Below are 22,804 nucleotides of genomic sequence, written 5' to 3'. Positions count from 1 at the left end.
CCTCTTCAAGCTAAATATATTACAAGCCTACTGACAGCAGTAAATAGACTCATTGTAACATGAAAGAACCTGAATTCAAAGTCCTTTAATAGGTGTTGCTTTTTCTAAGTAGACTAGCCTTAAGAATATAAACAATGAACAAGATAAAAATTATGTTATCCATTCCAAATACTTTCAGATTTCCTAAAGGGAAATGGAATGATTCCTTTAAAAATACCATTTTAAAAAATCCAGTTCCTGTGAAATATAAAGTCTTTTTCCATACTTCTCCTTTCCATATTACAGGAATTTAACTGGCAAGTATAGCCTTCAGCAGCCATACATACAGTTTTCTAGGCTCACCAAGAGGCTTTCTGGAAAAAGAAGGACTACAGTTGTTATGGTCAAATTCTGTCAACATTTCAGGGTCCTTGTCCATCCAACAAGAAATTCAAGCAAACACATAATTTTAAGATATCTAAATAACATTAAGTCAATATCCAAAGCAAATTGCTAATATTAAACCAAGAAATTGGCAACCACAAAACCTTGTCAAAGAACTCAAGGCAAGCAGGATGGGCAGAAGAATCTATTTAATAAAAGCCTGAAAATATTATGTCTGCAGTTATGATACTCATCATTACTATCTTCTTCATTCCTGACTTCTGAACCCCACAGTTCATTATGCCAAATTTTCCTTCATTAACTGACTTTCTCCTTTTCATACTGCTTTAAACTGTCCACAACAGAATAATTATAGGCTTCACAATGTAGAAATACTTACTCTGTAGAAGTTAGTAGTTAAGCAAAACTGAGATATAAAATAGACCTGTTGAGATGCCAACTGGCAGAAAGAAATGGAGAAGAAAGTTCTTTTCTCTTTTATTTTTGTCAGTTTACAGATTTAACCAACAGTTTAGCTCCAACGTAAACAGTACCTTTTATTAACAGGTCTAAATTGAGAGAATGACCACACACAAGTCACATTTTTCTGCTGATGTAATAGGTAGTGGCTAAAGCAGCAGCTCTGAGCTGACTGCAAGGGACATCCACACAAGGAAACCAAATTTTTTTTAATTGATAAATCACCTATACTATTTTTGAAATATTTTTTTCCTCAGGAATCCACAGTCTACTACTATACTGCCTCTAGTAAGTAATACCACACAGAATCTTAACAGAGCTGAACAGGAGTGTGCAGAGCAGGGCACTGGTCTATCCAAGTCATCTTGGGCCAGCCATCACCAGGGACTAAATCAAATTTCACACCTGCAAGACTACCCAAGAACAACAGAATAGTAATTTAGATACTCATTCTCTCTATGGTAATGGAAATAAGTAGCTGTACAGACCAATGTAAAACATTTTTAGCTTAAGTTTGCAGAAAAAATAGCTTGGTATTGCTGGGTTTACAATACAGCTACTACAGTAACCAAATCCACTTCAATTCCCAACTGATACTAAGATTTGCAAGCATTAGATGAGCAAATAATTTAATTAATTTGGCCATCAAATTCTTATTTCCTGTGTGGTTTTTGGTTTTGTTTTGGGGAGAGGGAGATCTTTTTGTTTGGTTTTAAATCTGAGTTTGGCATAAAATGCTATTGAATTACATGAATTATGTAGCCCTCCCCCTTAGTATTTATTGTTGGTATACTGAACGTATAACCAGGCATTTCACTGAATCCAAGTATGAAAGTCTGTGAAATATTTACTCTGTGAATTTGAAACCAATATATAGTTGACATCCATGCACAATGCAAAACTGTCATCTACTGTATATCAAAGAAATCAGTACACTTATCTTGACCTTACAGCAGAAAATTATCTACTTCAATGTTTTATTTCAGCTATCTGAAGGCATTGCACCCATGCACACACTGGCAGAACAAGTACAACAGCCACCCAAAGGCAAGCTATTAAAATTACTTCCCAGGCCACCAAAAATGCTCATAGTACTGCATGCAGAAATTCATAATCATGTCATAGTCAATTCATAATAGCTGGACTCTTCAATTAAAATGAGAAATTTCACTAAGATCATGTATAGAAACACTCAAAGTAAACACTCTGGCTTCTACCAGATACACTCAGTAGTTCTTAGCTATAGATTTTTTATGCCTCAAATGCTTCTGTACTACAAAATTACAGAGCTAATACAGAAAACTTTCTAGGGAGCACAAAATAAGAGTGTTTCCCTCCTTCCTTGAAGATGGTATCATTTTTTTTATTCAAGTTTTGATTACACTACCACATAGCACTTCCTCCCTTGGCTATGGAGTACACTTCTCCCAGTGAAAGAGACTGTCAGTGATTTAAACTTCAACAAGGATATCCAATAATCTGATTATCTGATATGACATTTCTTTCAAAGAAATAAAACTTATCAGTATTCCTTTCTTTGGGGAATTGTAGCCAGTCGGTTCCATTTTCACTTATTCAAATGCCCACAGGCTCTTTCAGTCCCTACAGAAAGCCCTCATATATGGTCTGGTGACCTCATATTAGGCTGAGGACACAAGATCTATCATTTCAAGGGAATATTATTTCTTCCCCTTCAAAAAGTCATAAGCCAATGAAACAAACAGAAAGTGCCAGAGAATGTTTATATCATAAAAAGTGACAAAAATCACTTCTTACTCTTGCCTTTATACACCAGAGGGTACAACCTGCCCATGCCCCTGAGGACTGAACCAAAGTCTGGGGGATCCTTCAATGGGTCACAATGGTGCTATGGGTCTAAAGTGGGAACCCCACCCCAAGAGGAGTGGGGGGAAAAAATTAATAAAGATCACACCTCTGGTCCTTTACTGATTTGAATGGAGCAGTGGGTGTTCAAAGCTGGCCATTCACATGTTCAAGGGCAGTAATTCAGTAGACAGGGCTGTAGGACACAGCACAGTGTAGCTGGAACCCTCCTATGTGGAAAATATGACAGACCAGACTGAATGCAGTCCAACAGACTCCAGTTGAGGCACTCTGCCATATCAACCCACACAAGAACATTTTACTGCCAATCTCTTTCTCTTGTGATGGCTGTGCTGTTTCCTGCTTTTACATGTGTCTAATTCCCTCCACAAAATAAAAAAAACCCTTACTGATAATGTGAACAATTTACCTATTTGTCCCACAAACTGACTAACCTGTCAGAAGACTGTCCCACACTGAAGTAATTGCTACCACAGACCAAAATACAGAAGAGTTTTGCCAGTAATCCTAATATATGCTTCCCAAGAACAGCTAACTACTTTCAGACCTTTTTTTGGAATACATCTTCTAATAAAAAGGGTCTTTGATGATATTGTAAGTATTCCACTGTTAAAGTTAAATAAGTCTTAACGAAATAGAAACATAACACTATTTGAACACCAGTAAAATTGAGAATTTTAATTATATGTAATAGCCAACAAGCTGCTTCTAGTGGCTATGAAAAAACTACATTTAGCAGAAACAGCAATAAAACAAGAGAAGTTATATTTAACTCCTCCAAAGAACAGCATATTTATTCAAGGCAAAAAGAGTTAATTTATACTATGGGTGTAGCTCTCACTGACATTATCTGGGGAAAATGACTACTACAGGAGAGAGTGTGATATATAGGCTTTGAGTCATGCATGATAAACCCTAATGGTTTTGCTTTGAGGTAAAAGTCCTTACTAATCAAGTAATGAATCATTCCCAAAATGTCAAGTTCCCGAGGCCTTGTGTGTCAGAAGTGCCACTGGAGAGAGAATACTCAATCATTAACAATCACTTTTGAGATTTTTATCAACTGATTCATAATCAAGGAAAAGAGTTAAGGGGCTTGAACAAAGAGTTAATGGACCTTTAATGACATTCCCTGTGTTTTAGTGAACAGAACACATTGAGTTTTATTTGCCACTGACTACAAACCACCAACGATCCAAGTGCTCCACACATTGCAATTGTTAAAATACTGCAAGAAACAGTACTTTGCCTTTCAAAATACCAGAAAATTTTATGTGCTTTAAAAATTGTAATGAACATACTTACTTTGTACTACACATAACAGTGTAGTAAATTACAGATTAGAAAATATGAGACTGGCTTCCTAATCAGTAGATGGAAAAGAGATAAGGAGAAAAATTAGAAGATTATATTTTTTTCTGCAGTATTTTAGGTACTGGACCTGTTAGTACCAAATGATCATAGAAGTAGAAATCTGGATTTTATATAAACAATACTAAAAAGACACCCAGGAACAACTCTGAGGACTAAAATGAAGATATGATGAATTATTAATAGTTATAGATATGTATATGCACATGTACACAAACACTGACATCTAAGGAGGGCAAAGGCATTTGCCTTCAATATATTTTCCATCTTTGTGCTGAAATCATTATGGAAATATCAAAAGAAATTACAATATCTAACAGTCTGAAACCACCAAGAATCACTAACTTAGAGTATTTCCAGCTCCCTTGAACAAAAATCTGTCTAGCCAGAAGTCAGCTCAATCATGTGAGTCTCCAACCAAGAACCAGAAATGACAGACTCAAAAATCAAATGTAAGGCTCTCCTTTGATAGCTGGGGGAATCTTATTCTGAGAGCAGAGAAAAATGGGAAACAGAGGCAAAGAGGGGAGAAAGGAAGCACAAACACAGCAACAAGATCCAAACCTCTTGATGAACAGATGAAAAGAACTTTACTTTCTAATCTGTAATTTACTACTCCAATTGGAGTGGCTCTCTTTTCCACACACCTATTTTTCATGAGAACAAGAAAATTCCTGTACACATGCACATATAAAAATTCCTTCACAGAATTATAAAGTACCATAAGTGTCAAATACCCATTCTTTCAGGGGGAATTCAGTACCAGGAACTAGACAAAGCTTAAAGAGTTGCCACCAGTTTGAATTAATTGGATTCCAGAACACTCTAAGCAGGAGAGATACAAGATCAAACTTAGAGCAAATACTCAGAGACCAAAAGACAGAGCACCTGAATTACTGCTTGGTACAGCCCCCAACAGCACAGCTCAAGACTAAAACAGAGCTGCAGAGAATGCAGCAGACAGTCACAGAATTGCTCCACACCAGCTGAAAGACAGGAGATGGAGAACCATCCCCACCTGGGAGCCACACAGCTACATCAGTGCAGTACTATGGGAAGGTGTATTAGTACACCTTTTTGTTTGACTGACACAGGTGCAAAGCCTGCAGATGGCCTCACATTCACATCTAGCTGATGCTGAATGCAGGTGAACCAGATGTGTGACAACAGCCCCAACAAAAGGCAAGCCCTTGGACGCTGGGCCAGAACCCCATGTTTTATAACCAGGCTCCCAGGAAAAATAAGGACTTAAATCAGCCAATGATCTGTTCTGAAAAGTGATCACAAGTGTTCCAAAAGGAGGACAAAGTATGCTAACCTTTAGATATTTTTCTACTGTTAATTGGTTTTTATATGAAGAGCCAAATTTCAGAGAGGAAATCATATCATTTGAAAGGTACAATTTGGAATCAAGTAGTTCTTTTAATCCTATCATGATTTACACCCAAAACTAACTTTGCCTGATAGTGTCAAATACTCTAAAATGGACAAGAACCAGGACACAGTATTTAAATACATAAAATATTATTTGACAAGGTTGCAACACTCTTGCTTAATCACAACCACAACAAAAGAGAGACATAACATTCATGATCAGTAACACTGGGCTAAAAATTCCTCACAATTGTCTGGTTAGGTAAGATGTGCTCAGAGGGATTCTAAGTTCCTTTAAGTTCTGTCCAAAATTTAGTTTAATTACACATTCTGCTGAAATCTCAAGAAACATAAATATTTAGTGCTCTTCTCTTGGCCTTCTAAGTTTGCTCACAGATGAAAAAGATTTTCTTTTCCTCCATACATTTGGTTTGGAAAGTTTTTTGTATCACAGCTTTCTTTTTTTGGAGGCTTTTATTAAAAAAAGAAAAAAACAGTTAACTGTTTAACATGAGCTGCATGTTCTTTGAGCTGCAGATCTGATCTTACATGCTTTAATTGTGTACTGCTCTAAATATTTTTCTTTCTATGACAAAAAGAAAATGAAGGTAGCTTTGGATTTGATTACCAAAACATCAACTTTTAAGACCAGAGACCAGAACAGATCCTGTCCTGTAGTACAGTTACTCATTCTGATTTTGAAAATTACATGGGCTTGAAAAGCTCCAAAAGGATCAAAACAGTTGCCAAAAAAAAAAACCCAAAAACCACACATCAACAATAAACAACAAAAGTAAGGACATTTAAGCATCAATCTTGTGCTGCAACATAAAACTATGGACCAGTCCTAAGTTTTTGCAGCTGGCCTACATACTGCAGTTGCTTAAATTTCATCTCAAAACCATGAGATAGTCCCTCTTTCTGTTTAAATTAGGCTATGTCAAAGAAACAGCTGTGTAATGAAGTTCACAACGTTCTGAAAATATATGCACCTTTCTTCAAGACTTCCACATGAAAGAGAAAGGACAAGTCCTGTGACATTACTAATTAAAAGAACCAGTGCATTCATTTAGAGACATCTGGCTTCCAAATCCTCAGCAAAAATGCATTTGTTTCTTCAGAAGTCTCAACTGAATGCTCCAAGCTGCCCAACTAACTTCCAGGGCTGTGTATGAGGGGACAGCTCACATCTCAGATCTCAAGGAAAAGGGCTACCTTTATATGTGGATAAAGCTTTCTCAGTGACAGGCCACAAATTCCTATACAGTTTACTGCCATGTAAGTAATTAAAATTGATCCTCCTGATGGAATTGCCTTCTTTAGCCTAAATGAAGAACTATGGTGTCTTTACCAGGAAGCAATTGTGTTTGTTGACAACTTTTAACAAACTGATGTTAAAAAATACACTTACTTTCCAGAAGGGAGAGCAGATGAGGGAAGTCAAACCGGAAAACAAATCTGTAGGAATTGTGTTATTTCCTACTACCTTAAAAGAAAAACCTATGAGCACTTCTTGAAATCAGAAAGACTATTTGTTTCAAGAAGAGTTTTTAGGTGAAAAATTCCCATGCGCATTTATCTCTTGAAGAAGCTATTCATATACAAAACTTCCAAGATGCAAGACCAAGATAAGATAAATACAAACTGTGTACTAAATACAGCAGAATAATCTGGATAGATTCTAATTGTTTTCTGAGTAGGATCAGGAAGTCACATTGAAAAATCACCTTATTACTACTTACAGCCAACTATTTATGAGAGACAGGTTATCCAATACTAAAACAAATAAAATTAATACAGAGGAATAGCTGAATTAGGAGAAAACAAAGGAATCACATTTTCAGCATCAATTAGTTCTGGTTAGAAAAATGTGTTAAATCCTTCACTAATGGAAGATGGTCTCAAATTTATAAAGTACCTGAAGGGAAAGCTAAAATATATCACTGATTTTTTAAAAAGACCCAATTTTGAAAAGACATAGTTCTTAAGTCTAGATGTCTAAGGCTGTGGAACTGTGGTGGCCATTTATGTCAGATTTGTTCTGTCAGTCCATTCCTAGAAACTGCCATTTCCAATGACCACACAAAATTTTAACATGAAGAGCCAAAAATCATTCAGTCCCTCTAGATGTGATTTTTTTTTTTTTTTTTTAATTAGCAGACTGGGAGGAGAGAAACACTATTGAATTGTTTCTACAGAGACAGAGGGCATCATCCCTCTTGTCAGGGTAGGTGGCTGCTCCCAGTCAGCACAAATTCATGCACTGCCTTGACAGTGCACAAATAAGCAACTGCCAGAGGGACAGTGGGACCAAGGGTAAAAGATAAGATCTCATCATTAGGAAGCACAAGAATGACAGTGGTTTTCCAGGATGAGAATGAAGAGACCTCAAAACATGGGGAAACCTGAGGTACTGCACAACAGAGCCATTAAAGAATAGGAAGGGAACTATACTATATATATTGGAAGTGTGAGGATACAGGGAAAATCATGATTTGCCTTGTTTTTTCTGACTTTTTAAAATAATACTAACAGAAGCAATGGAAGGTAGAAGCGATTGCTAATAACATTCTTATTTTGTAAACTGGAACTGCTCAGTCTTGTCTCAGATTCATGTTTTAAGTATTTAAAAGTGGCTAAAGAACAGTCAGTGCCCTGGGAGAATTCCACCCCATATTTAAAATTCATCCTCCTCCTTCCCTCAAAGAATGTAACTGTGGTAGGCTTCCAAACAGGGTTAAACACAGCTTACAGCTAAATATTGCTTATATTCAGCAGGATAAAATCCATGTGCGTTGAAATAAGAAATTGAAGCATCTCATTTTTATGACATTTATTAATTCCAGCTTGTACCTGGAAATCCAAGTAATGTTTGCCAAGATTCAATGCATGAAAATTATGATTTCAGAGTAAGAACCTGCAGCTACTGCCAAACTATGAATATTTTTTTCTATTATGACAGAAAACACATTGTAGACATAAAAGATTATTAAACTGCACTTTCAAGCAACAACAAGTCTCTGGTAGGGGAGCATTATACAAAGTACATGGTGTTTACAACAGCTACCATAAAATTTGCTGCAATCTCATTTCATATTTGAAGTCCTTTAAAATACAAAATGTATATGGAATCTCAACTACCATTCAGTGGCTTTTAAATGTATCTTATTAAAATCTTTTCTTAGGGCAAGAGTTAGCAGCATGTCCAAGTGCATATCTAAAATTTTTTTAGCAGATCAAGAATTTCATGGGCATCTATTTCTAACTGAATTTTTGTCTATTATTTTCACAGCACCTTCTTACAAATCCTCCTTAAACATCATAAGAATAACATTTCCTATTTCAAATGTACAAGACTACTATGTACATAACAGCTTTCCTTTTCCTTCCAGAATGGAACACCTGATGTCACTATTTGTTAACTGTTGTTAACACTCACTTGAATCTCTTTAGATCTAAAATATCACTTCAGAAAGTAAAATTCTAGAAGAACATGTAAACAGGACTATAAAACTAAAAACAAGCTTTTCGTCATTGCACACACTGATGCCTCCTTACACATCTCATTACTGTCAAGATGGAAAGTAAAGCTCAAGTTTCCTTTTAATAGACCAATCAGCAATTTTATTGGGGCACTATATATGGCCTGCCTTGTTGGAAATGCACAAGGATTAATGCAAGAAATTACTTCATAAATAGAAATACTTTTTACCAGGGAATGAAAGGCAGCTTGATTAATTTTCTCCAGTCTGACATCTATAACTTTGGCATTGTACATTTACCTACCTATCACACAAACACAACTGTTACTTGAAGCTGAAAAGCTGAAAATTAACATTTACAATCTACTTTAGTTGTAAAATTTGAATCAGTTCAGAAATTCGTAACAATTTGCAGGTGGGCAAAGAAACCATACAGAACGTGTTTAAAGTAGGTTTTATCACACCTAGGTAATGAAACTACATGAGTAGAATATTCATTGTTTTATTTGTGTTTTAAAAGTTGTTCATAAAAAGGTTATACATCTGCAAGGATATGCAGGCAGCAATACAAGGCATCTTTATATCTCTGTGGATTTGCAGATGTTATAATACTAAAGTTTCAATTTCAAAAAAATCCTACACTTTAATAATTATTCTACTAAGAATGTAATTCATATAGTGCCCAAGTCCTGGAAATTCTGTGTTAAAAAGACTAGTAAAATCACACACTCACTAACTGTAAACCCCTTTCTGCTCTTGATGAAAATGTTTGGAATACACTATAAAACCAAAATACAGACATTTCCCTTCTGAGTACAAAACACAATGTGAGAAGTAACAAAACCTTGCTTTGCTTTGCACATAACAATTACTTTAGTGAAAAATGAGGGAATAAAACAAGGCAATTTTTTATTTTCTCATTATAAAAATATTTAGCATAAGAGAGGATATGAGATTCTCAGACGATTATAAGAAAAGGCATATTTATTTCAATGTCAAAAAGCTACATGCCTAAAAGAATTTTTGGAGTGAGACTTCATACTGTTCATATTTAAACAGCTTCATTATTCCTTTTCAGAAAACACATTTATCATATTTTGAATACCTCAACTATTTGCATTACACATACTTGCTCAAATAAAGACAGAATATGATACTAAATTAAAGAAAATAAGGTCTTTTCTAATACAACAATGCAACATTGAGCAATTTCATTTCACCCCCAGAGAAGAGTCAATATTAAATCCTACCACAGCTCTCACTTTCAAAATAACACATGCAGCAGTGGGGTCTCTATGGCAATCACCATTTTACTACACTTTGTTTATAGTAACAATAACAACATTTCTTTTTTGGAAGGGGATTCCCACAAAGAAAAGAAATTACAAAGGAAATCTACCAAGTTTAAACAATTATGAAAAAATGTAAACATTTGTTCTTTGAAAAGAAATCTTTTTCCTCATTCTTCTTTCAACTATTCTAACTCCAATTCAAAAAGCCTACAACAATAATGTTGAGAAGTACCCATCTAATGTTGGTATTAAAGACTTCATAAACTAAGCTTTGGCAACATGCATCTATTTCAACAACCTGACTTATGCCACATTCTCAGAATTCAGCTTTCAAATCAACTACACAAGGAAACTGTCAAGCACATCCCAGTTGCCCTTAAGTTTAAAGGCAAAAAGTTCTACACAGCAAAAGCAGACTCAAAAAACTCTCTTGTGTTAATCTTTCAGGCTTATTTAGTCATGCCACTTAAAAGTGTTAAAGAATAACCCATCTAGCACCATACCTAGTATTTATTAAAGCACCTAGAAAATCCCCACCTTCAAACTTAAATCATCTCATCTGAACTCATGTGAACTCAGTGAAGACTGGAATATTACTGTGAACTCAGTACAGACTGGAATAAAAGCAAATCTGACTTACATAAAAGCATACATGGAAAGGCAGTTTTGTCCAATTTAAAATGTTTTCTTAGATTAACAGTAGGGGAAAATACTTTTTCTTTAACACCTCTGGATTTTAGTTGTTGTGATATACAGCACTGCAAAGGTAAGTCTTTTTTCCAGTAAGGACTCTAATTGTGACTCAGCTTCTCAAACAAGGAATGTCAGAAAGTAAAATCACATCCTCCAGCAGAAAAGCACAAAACACGTAAAATAACTTTTTTACAAAAGGCACACATCATGAAAAAGTTATCCTAAAGCAACACAAAGCTGAGGCAGGAAGAAAAATTGGTTTATTCTTTGTTCAGTATGGGGACGGTTTGGGAAGGATTTCTTTTTTAAAAACACTGTTCTTCTGCAGATATCACATTCTGAAATTATCAGAACATAAATCCCCATAGGAAGGACATGGTCAGTCTCAGACAATTTTGTTGTGAATCTTACCCCAGCCAAACCATTCCACCAGTTTACAGTGTACTATAAAATATTTACACAAGCTATGAACTATAAAATATTTTCACATGAACTATAAAATATTTACACTATCAACATCAGTTAGGAAAGAAAGATGTGCTGTCAAGCTGGTATGACCCAGGAGTAAAGATTTTGTGGTCACAGATTAAATAAAACTATTGCAAATCATCTGGAAAGTTACAGGGACTATTAGGTTAAACAAATTACTGCTTCCTGGTCTCTTGGATGGTAAATGTAACCAGGAAAGCATAGCTTATGTGCTTTAAGCTGGGTTTTACCAACAAGATAAAGAAAGGTTAGGCTCATAATCAAACTGTACTGACCTCTCTGAATGTTCCTTCTAGCAAGGTGTCCAGATGTTGAAGAGGAGCTGGAGTTTTGTCCTTGAATCGTGTCAGCAGTCGCCGCTCAATAGCTCGAAACTGCACAGCCCTTTCAGACAACAGCTCCTGATACTTCTCAGCATTCAAACGTAGCTGCAATTTAAGGGTTTTCAAGAATTCAGGTTAAGGGTCATATATATTCATGTATGCACATTCCAAATGAAATGCAAGAAGGATGGGAAAATTTTTGAGACAGAGAGTAATACTCAAATACTCAAATATGAATACCATTTATGCCAGTTTCATACTTTATACACCTTGTGAAGCTTAACACTTTAAAGAATTATCATTTGCCACTGAAATCAAAACTAATTGTCAACAGCCACAATAACCAGTGAAAATGCATAAACATCTCATCTAGAAGCCTATTAACAAGAATGAAGTTTCTTGTGTCACCAAGACACAAAGGCTTCTTCTTGGTTTAGTGTGCTATTCATGACACATATACAGTGTACTTGGACTTTATATTCATTGCAGTAGAAAGCAAATAGTTATTCCCTCAACATGAACAGAAGTACTGAATTCTGTACTGATTAAATTATTGTGGTTTTCTGAATTTAAATCCTTTTTCCCTTTATCTATACTGATTTGCTAATGGCAACAAAATTCCTTGAAGTGCTCACAAAAGAACCTTTAAAAGATAAAAGGATTAAAACACAAAATAAGAATTTGTTTTATCTGGGCACTTGATGTACACTTTCCACTACATACCTCAAAAATAAAAATTACCAAAGATGAGTCTTTCATAAAGCTGTGATACCTGTGTACAGCTGATGTTATAGCTAGCAGAAGAAGTAACAAGACACACAGCTTTCCAAATGCAGGCAAAAGTGCCCCAAAATGAAGAGAAAAGGTAAGTTTCTTAAATTTGCATACCAGATTGTATTTAAAAATAAGCAAATGTCAATATGTCCAGTACATTATTATGATAAACAATTCAGAGGTGCTAAGGGAAAAAGAAACACTATGAAGTTTTACTAAAAGTAGTAGGAAAAAAGGGACATCTCAGGTAAGGGATAACTCAGGTAATTTTCTCCTAAGCTTGCCAAAAAAACCCCCAGTATGTTTAAACTAACAGGGATGGAAGCATAGGAATGCCTTTAATAGATCATTTGACTTTTTTTAGATCAGATAATTACAGTATAAATTCAGAAATTTTAAAAGAACCAGCTACAATATAATTAGAGTCTAAATTAGCATCCCAGAAATCACACCTGTATTTTGAACTTCAATGTATTTAAGCTTGCTATATAATCTAAAGAAGCCAAGGTTTAAGGTATTTCTACAAAAACAGTCACTTTTTAAAAAAAAATTACCATTTTTTCACTCTCAAATCAGTTGAAAGAAATTAGAAATAGAAAGAGATTCAAATATAGACCAGGATCTAGGCTGAATACTCAAAATATCCCAGAAAATCCCAATGATACCTTCCATCTTTCTGGGCAGTGACAGCTCCACCTCACAGAAAATTTGGCAGCATAAAAACACATCCAATAGTATTTCTCATTCTTGCATACATTCTTGCAACAGGTTGTTTCTTTTGCTCAAATACATGAGTTTAACAGAAATTTTCAAATAGCAATTATCTCTTTTTATTGGAAAGGTATGGAGGAAAGAATGCATGTATTTTAATTGATGGAATCATTTACCCAGTGAGGTGGTAGAGTCATCATCCCTTGAAGAATTTAAAAAAAGACTGGATGTGGCACTTGCTGCCATGATCTAGCTGAACAGTTAGAACATCGGCTGGACTAGATGATCTTATAGGTCTCTTCCAGTCTTGAAAATTCTGTGATTCTGTGATTCTGTGATTAGCTATTCCTACAAGCTAGCTGAACTACTGGAGATTCTTCATTGTTACCTGCATGGCCAAACAGGGAAAAGTAATTACATTGCTTTTATTTCTGGTCTAGCAAACTTCCTTGAGCCTCCAATGATACTTCTACAAGGGCGGTTTCTTAAATATCTGAAGGGACTTTCCCTTAGATACAACTGTATTTTCTGAAAGCCAAATGCCTGTGATACTATAGTTATTATCTGATTAATTATTGCACTAAAAACCAATTTTAAACTAGCAGACCATTAGCAATTCACATTTTATATACCATACCTCAAAATGTCGATCAATTAGTTCAAAATATTCTTGCAGGGGAATTGAACCAGAAAAGGTACATGCAAAATCCTTGCAGTTTTGCTTCTTGAAATGCTCTTGTAGTCGGTGTATGAGCTCTTTTGTTACCAGCCAAAGGTCTTCCAACTGATCACTCTGAATCCTGTATCGTTCTTTGAGTGCAAGAACAAATGCAGAACTAATAAACACAGTTTTCTGACACATAAATTCCCTGTACAACAGTTTAGCTAATGCTCAAATAGAATTTGTTACCTGTATCCAAAGTCTACATGAGATTTCCTTAAGACATGTACATTCACTAGTGTTAAAGAAATACCTGTATCTTATTGACTGTGCTGCTTCAGTTTAAATACAACTAATATTAGTAGAAAGGATTCTTATCCAACTCATACTATGACTTGGTAAAAATGGCTCAGTGTAGAAATGAAAAGTGTTAATATAAACCGAAGTGAAAAACCAAATCCTGATAGCTAGTGTTATCTGTCCCAGCAAATTCATTTAACTCATCAGATGTTAGTGAATTTCAAAGTACCAGGCTAGTGGAATGAGATTTTATTTCTAATTCATGTTCATATAATCCTCTCTCCAGCTTCTATGAAATCAGAATTAACTAATATTACTATTAGTTTAATTAACAGAATTGGATGATAATAACTAATAAATGTTGAGAAAAGCAGTGTGGAAAATCATAGCAGCCTTTTAATTTTAATTTTTTCAGATAAAGCATTTTCAAACATTAGGCTCTTACATCTTTTCATTACACATCTGCCAATAACTAACAAAAAAAGGATAGATAGAAATGTAGCTATGAGAACTTGACACAAAATCGTTCCTTTTTTTTTCCCTTGTTAAAAAGGTCCACAGTAAATCAAATTAACCAGGATTCTTTTAAACTTGAATGTACTTATTTTAAATTTTCTCAACATTACTAATTCAAGATTGTTTGACATTACCACTGGCATCATTCCCGGGATATGTATTTCACTGAATACCGAATGACAAATTCTGTTTACAGTGTAACAGGAAAGAAGCAAGTTTTATTTAAAAACATGCTTGTTAAAGAAAAGAACACCATCTGCTAAAGATAGCATTCGACCTAATATCCATTTTTTAAACACTCACAATGTAATGGCTGGACTTACTTGTATGTATGACCATACTTTGCCTTAAGTGATTTTTCCTTGACGGAAATTAGCTCAGATGTTTTCAGGCCAAATCAACAGTCATTCCTTTTATAATTGACATATCTAATACATTAATGGTTTAAAATGGACAAAACTAATTTCCTCCAAATTGCACATTTAGTTTCCATGCACTGTTTGTTGGTCAATACAAACACAATCTAATTTTACCATGGTCTGAGTAGAGAACATTGCAGTCATTTGCTTTTCTGTGATGTTCCAAGTCTCAAAAAGGACAAATTAGATTTGGAACCGTTACAAAACTGAGAATCTGTAGTTAAACTGTAGTTAAATACATGCTTTAAACATAAATACAGTGAAAGAGGAAAAATATCATCCCATGCTTTTATGATGGTTAACCAATTTGTGGTAGTCTTTTTGTTAAAAGAAGCTCCATTACAGAAAATTACAACAGATTTTCAGAAATTTCTCTATCAGAAAAGCAGAAAACTAATGGGCACCAATAAATTAAATAGCTTACCAAGTCTTTTCACACTACAACAGACTGTCCAAATAGTACAACCTGCATTCCAACTTTTCAGCCAGTAGGAACTTTAGAAGATTCAGTTCACTTCTCAGCTAGGAAACCCACATCAGAAGAAAAACACCCCAGCCACAGTTAGCAGTCAAGCCTTAAATTTTGATTAAAAGACAATTTTAAAAATTTCAGCCCAAAAAAATGCCTTGAAGTCTTAATCTAGCTGGTGCAAGCTACCTTTTAATATATATTTTCTGTCAGTACATAGTTCAGGCTGGGCTTCTTTGCAGCAGTCTTGAAAAGTTGAAGTAATATCTTCAATTGCTACACTGGTTAAAAGGGATTAGCTAACAGAATTAAAAACTAACATGAAAACAGATGTTGCTCCTATTTGCAGCTTCAGCAATGAAACTCAACTGAACCTGATAACCTTCATTGCTACATGCAGCTCTTTCCATTCAGAACTTAAGGTCCATTTGATAAGGAATATTGGAAAAAGAGGTCTTCTTCCATTGTCCATGATAAAGTCCTTTCATAGAAAACCAGAAATAAGATTTGACCTTAACAATTTCTTTTACTTTTCTGAAACACCATTACTTCTAGTAAAAATTTATCTACACATAGAGGTTTCTTTTTGAAGAACATTTCCTCATTTAAAATGCTACATAAGCGCTTTTACAAAGTATAAACTCAGTGTTACATAGCAGAGTAAGCACCTACCAAATAATACATAATTTCATCAACATTCATTAGTTTCACAGAAGATCTGTTCAGTCAAGCACAGTCATTTCAGTATCATGATATTCTACCAAAAAAATGCTTTTATATAATCCACAGTCTGTTTATAAAAATATTCTGAATTATGATTGACTATCAGAGTTCTTACAAATATCTACCTTTAAATAAGTTTTAGTTAGTTACGTTTCAAGTAAGCACATTCCCCCCCTAAGACCTTCTCTAACCAACTCAGTTCAATGCATGAAGTGGATGCTGGAAACAGGCTGCTAACATAGAAAGTGACATCATACTACTCATTTGTTTTCTAAAGTTAGGATTCCCATACACAGTAAATGAGTAGCCACACTAAGAGAAACAGACATTGTGAAGCTCCTTTGTAAAGTGAACTTCACAAGTAAAGCAGTGTGGGAAAGTTTATTCTAAGACTGCAAGCATCATTCCTAGCTGGTGAATAAACAAACCTGAGAGGAAAAGATTGAAGACTGGGGCTAGGGGTGTATGTGATTAAAAGTTATGGCCTTCAGTAGAAACTAAAACATATTCATTACGCAGAAACAAATTTGTCCTTACAGCAATCAGATTTAACAACTATGCAAGAAAAAGTCCAAATCAAAGATTTAAACTGAAATCCAGGAAAAAGTTATTTGTAAATCCTTTCAATTCTTTGGTATTTAAAAACTATTATTGCACTTTTAGTATAGTTAAATCTGTTTAAGATCTCCTATTCAAAGAAATATTAAAAACAAAGTAACAATAAAACAGCATGTAAATAATGCATACAAAAAACAATACAGATGGATTTGATCCTTAGAAATATAAAACAATTCTTGGTACAATGAAAATTACTCTCCAGATGGTTTCTGTTTTTAACACATATGATTACATTAGAAAAGGTATTAAATATTATCTCACAGCTCACAGCTGACCCCATCAATATTTATATAGCCCATCACAAATACGGATTTCTGAAAACAGTAAGGAATATTATCTCAGTGTTGAAAAAATTTCACATCGACAAACCAAATTGTGATTTTTCACTCAAAGCAGTTTCCACAAAGCATTCACACAGTGTTCCAACTGAACCCTCTGCAGTGCACAGTTGCTTTTCTAGCTTTTCAATTTGTAGTCTGCTGTATTAAATGAACACTTTGTGCTCTGCTGGCATGGAAAATGCTAAACACAATTGAACTTATGTGGTTCCAAGGCACATGCCAAGAAAGAGTTTAGCAAGTTGAGCAGTTGTACAGAGCAGGACCATAAACTCTTGAAAATTAAGAGAACCTATCTCTTTCAAAGAGCACAAATTTAGGTGGCTGGAACAGGACTACTTAAATCACAAACTGCCCTATACAAGAGATACTGGACCAGGTAACAGCTTATCTACATGCATGTTCATACACTCTTTAAACATAATAAGAAGGATCTTGAATCCATAATCTCTTACTTACAAAGATATATAGGCCCATAAAGAGAAGAGATGGGGATTTACCCAGATGTAGAGGAGCAAGTAGGGTCTGATGCTTAATTTAAGTCAAGGATGACTCAAAGTCAGAGGGAAGTTAGAAACTTGCTTTTTAATCCCTTTCAAAAACTTCAGTAGGTGACTAATTCCAAACACAGATGTTGAAATTCCTTTAAGATGAGGGGTTTTTCCATTATTATAATGACAGATTTTGTTTATGAATAAAAACATTGCTAAAAGCTTTAAGAAAATCCAATTTCTTCAGAGAACTACCACTGCAGTGTACTATAATTTGAGTATGACTTTTTGTTTTGTCCTACAATTTTATTCTTGAAAGGAGGTAAGAAACCATCAATTAACCCTTTGAAATTCCTGTGTTTATTTACAAACACCGATTATCCTTCTTTGTACGATCCACATTTTCATTTTGGACATATTCTAACTGATGATCAGGCTTCTTTTACTCTAATACTGACAGAACTTACGTGATGTTTTTGAAGCAAGAAGAGTGGTTTTTGAACCAGTTAAAAACTGAAATCCGAGAGCATTTGCTTGGTCACCCTCAGACGGATCAACAAAGTCTGAAAAAGAAAGTTAAATATCATTTTCTGTAATTTGACACTGGCATTCAGCAAACCTCAGTCCATAGCCAGGACTATATCAAACTTTGTACAAGCAATTGAACGTGATTGTTTCCCTTCTTAGGGTTCAAAAGTAACAAATATCAGCAGTTGGTACACCCTTCCTTCATTCAGACGTGGAATGTGAGCCACACAGTGGTTTCCCTTCCTCAGCCTGAAAACAAAAAGTTGTTTCCCAGAGGTTCAGTCTGTACATTCTAAAAGAACTGCAATTATTGTACAGCCCAAAGACTACCACTTTCACCAGATGCAAGGTCACCTTTAATTCAGATATTTACGTAAAACTTTTGCAGAAATTATCATTAAAATGCTTAAGCCCACTCCCTTTTTAGCTTTCAGCACAGAGCAAAACAAACACTCAGCGTGCTAAAACTAGCTACTCTGCAAAGTCCATCCATGCACATCTTTGTTTTCATTCCCTATAGTGCATTATACCAGTTTAAAAGGATTAATTTCAGAATATTATATTTTTAAAAGTATTCTTTGTCACCACTACTCCCACTACTTCTCCTGAAAATAAGGTAAAAAAGGGAGAAGGGATACTACTTTTCTTGCATTTACCAATACAAATTTTGTTCACAAATTACATCAAAATAATAAATATCAACATAATAAACAGCATACTCTTTTTATTTAATCACTGTAAATAAAATGAACAGAAATCAGAACATTTCAATACCTTCTTGGTCATATGCTTTGTTTTGTATTCTCAACAATGAATCCCTAGGCTAAAAATAAAATACAATGTGCTATTCTGAAAGCCTTATTGCTTAGCCATAATGGAAGCTCATTATTAAAAACCTCAAAATAGAGACCCTTAAAAAAATGTTGCCCATCCAGTTGAGAGTAAAGCTATATTTAACCTTAAAATGAAGAGAATCATGCTACAAAAAAAACACAAACAAAACAAAGAAACAGCAACACACCAACAAAGCCTACATCACTGTTCTCAGACAAATATATTATATAAGCTTTTAAAGAGATGCAGCTAATCCTTAAAAATACAATAGTAAAGTTGTTGGCCCATACAGCTCTCAGCAAATTGTTCCAGAACCTTAGTCATCTGAATTTCTAAAACTTAATCACTGTCAGACTGAACTTACTCACAATCATGTTATAAGCCCTGTTTATGAATTTCTTCTTGTGCTAATATGATCATCTAGACCCATGATATAGCCACAAAATATTTACTGAAGTCAACTGTATTATGGGGTTTTTTTGCCTGTGTATTATTAAGCAAAATGAATCACTTTCCTTTCATTCTCTTGAAATCTCTAGATAACATTTTTCTCCACTTTTGAGTTATATGTATTATATTTTATTTAATATCAGCAACTAGCACTTAGTTTGCCAGTGCACAGTAACATGATATTGGTTTCCTCCATGGAAGCATTTTGTGTAATGCATCCTCAATTTTTATTTCTTTGCTTGTGATTAGAACATATTGTACCACAGAGTACTCCTGTGGTAACTTCCACCTCCTCTCTCTTCCAATTGCGAGCACACAATTACAGCAAAACTTATCTTCCTAACATTACACTTTATAGTATTCAATTTCATTCTTCTTCCTCCAGTCCTAAGTGGAAATGAACTTCTCCTTCATGCTACTTTAATATAATGCTGAATAGAGAACATAGTTTGGTTTTGCACATCAGGAAATAATAATATGTTCAAGTCCTCTTTTTGGTTGAAGAAGGTAACTGAAATTATTAAATACAATCAGCTTCAGACTGATACATCAAATATTCCACAAGTCATCCTCCAAAGCAAATGTACCCCTTACATGCAACATTTACCACTCCTGCTTTGCCCTGCTCACCCTTTTTTAAATGAACGCCCATGATTCCCCCATTACAACACTGCTTAAGTAATTTTATGCAAAGTTATTGTCTGCATACATAAAAATTAGATCTATACAAAGTAAAGAAATCTGCAGTTTTACCAGAGATGGATATACTACCCCAGGTGTATTATTGTTGAAATATTATGTCATCATTTCTTCCAAAATATATTTTTTTAATATACTAACATAAGATTTTTTAATTACTTCATTACTTCACATGGACAAACAATTCCTGTTGGGAGCTTCTAACACCTTTTATATTTAAAAGCCTACCTGGAAAAATGGTGACAAAACTGATGGGAGGTTTGTTGGTATCAATAGTTAGCTTGTGGTTTGCTGCTTTTGAAGGTTGAGCTGGAAAGCAAACTAACTTCAAAGGCAAACTGAAGCTACACTGTGAAACTCTTGGTATTCCTAAAAAGAAAGAACACAGATTTTTCATTTCCACATTCTGAATACAGGATACTTTCTACTGCTGTCCTCAAAGAGGTATAACAAGATATTTAATGTGATTAAGGAATGTCTTAAAACCAAAACTATATAAAATTCTCATTCTTCTTAAAATTTTCCACCTAAAATATCTTTAAATTTGAATACTTCCAATTACTTTCTCAAGTGAACATCTTTATGTAGAGGGGAAAATAACAGTTATTAATAAAACTACTGCATACTATACTTAGACTAATTAACATGCAATGAAGATTAGTTTTATTTAATTCTCTAAACTAACAATACCACTTTAACATAAAAAAAAAACACTGCAATTACTCCCAATGCTTCAAATACAGAATTGAAGCATCAACATTTTCATCAGGAATAGCACAAACCAAATGCTCTTTATGAGTATATTTATTCTTTTTTTATAAACTCTTAAATAACACCTATGCATGCTTCATATTATCTGTCAGAGGTTTGTGGCTTAGAAAAAGAATGTATCCAATGGATACATCCTAAATCTATATTAAATTCTGTATTTCAGCTTATTGCATCACAATAAAACAGAACTGTAGAACAAACTGGGTACTGCCCTCAGTGTTGGGATCTACTATCACAAGCAATTTCATCAGAATGGGTGAAGGAGAAAAGAGGAAGTTTTAACATTAACATTTAAAAAACACATTCGAATGTGTCAAAAATTTTCTCAGATATAAATATTGTTTCAAATTGCTGGCATGTCAGAGATTGCCTGGTATGTTCTATGCAAAAGGCAAAAGTGCTCACTGCTGTGAAACATGGAGTACTTGCTCTGTTGAGAAGACAGATTGTGGGACTTTTAAGGACAATTTTTTGATGAAGCACCGACAGGAAAACCTTGTTTAACATAATAGATTTTTACAGACAATAAAGTAAGCTGGTGTCAGAAAAGTCATGAAACTGATAGGTACACAGCGGTATACACAGAGAGTATAAAAATTGAGCTCAAACATTCAATAGCCATCCAAGAAACCTGTTTTGCTAGTAATTTTGTTTGTTTGCTGCTCCTCAGATCTCTTCCAATGAAAAAATTACTTCTAAGACTCATGTCAGGGAAAAAATGCTATCATAAGGCTCAGATTATTCCCTGTGCTTATCAATTCACAAGCTGTTTCACTGGCTGCTAAAGCCTCCAAGTAACTGTTATGCAGCAGCTTATAAATATAAAATCACAGAAAAATGAGCAGAAGACTCATTCAAACTGAAGACAGGTCTTCAAAATTAGGAGTATCTCCAGGTTCCAAGGAAAATTCCTAAAGAAATACTTGAAAATAAACCCATAATCTGTTAGAATGACTCATTCATCTGTATCTTCATCATCTGATGGGAAAAGTAAAATTTTTCTTGATGACAGCATAACACAAGCATCTTAGTATTAAACTTAGATAAGGAGATTTATCAACAGGAAATATTAGTAGCAAAAGTAGGCAAAAAGATTTTGATATATATTTATATTTAAAACAAGACATTTTTCATGCTTTTTTCAGACCAGCTTTTTTCTACATGGTCTTCTGTCACTCTACCTCATCATAAACATAACTTTTCAATATTTCAGACAAAGGTCAAAACAAAACTAAATAAGGTATTATCTAGCTTTTGGAGGAAACTGGGGAGATTTCTAGTTGATTAATCTGAAACAGTTACATATAAGAAAAACAAACCAAAAAGCTGCAACAAAATTTATCACTACAGTTAAAACTTGCTGGGGAATGTTTCAGAGTATTTCAGAATTTTAAATGGCACTAAGGAAACAAAGTAGTAGCTATGTGTGGGAAGCACAATTTCCTCAACCCATTGATGTTCTGTCTAGCAACACATCTCACTTCATTTAGAGTTGTGGTACTTTGCATGATACACAATTTTAGCACTATAATGAAGAAAAAAAAAGGAAATAAAAATTCAGATTCTCCTCTAATCTGAAAAAAATCAGATGATGTTCAATGTTATCTCATAAGGTGCTAGTATTTAAAGGCATACTATGCACTTAAGTAATAAAACAGTCCCGTGCCCTGTAGATACTATTTCATTTCCAAATTCCTCATGCATTTATTTAGTTATATTTGAAATATAAATTAATGTGCATGATAAAAATTATTAAAACTCAGATGTCCCAATTTGGCATGTTAAATATT

The 22,804-nt window shown here is 34.4% G+C and overlaps 1 protein-coding gene across 1 annotated transcript in view; it reads right to left on the bottom strand.

Annotated features, from left to right (window-relative positions):
* Positions 1-22,804, bottom strand: part of BBS9 (Bardet-Biedl syndrome 9) — a 286,159-nt gene that overhangs the window by 197,588 nt on the left and 65,767 nt on the right. The window contains exons 16-19 of the mRNA XM_059481140.1: positions 20,472-20,612; positions 18,200-18,295; positions 13,835-14,007; positions 11,665-11,817 (exon numbers count right to left, since the gene is read on the bottom strand). Of these exons, the coding sequence (XP_059337123.1) occupies positions 11,665-11,817; positions 13,835-14,007; positions 18,200-18,295; positions 20,472-20,612 (563 nt within the window). The remainder of the gene's footprint in view (positions 1-11,664; positions 11,818-13,834; positions 14,008-18,199; positions 18,296-20,471; positions 20,613-22,804) is intronic.

This window comes from Ammospiza nelsoni, chromosome 1 (assembly GCF_027579445.1).
Source record: "Ammospiza nelsoni isolate bAmmNel1 chromosome 1, bAmmNel1.pri, whole genome shotgun sequence".
Classification (NCBI taxonomy): Eukaryota; Metazoa; Chordata; class Aves; order Passeriformes; family Passerellidae; genus Ammospiza; species Ammospiza nelsoni.
Note: the sequence above shows the minus strand (reverse complement) of the source record. Positions and strands in the feature narration are given on the sequence as shown.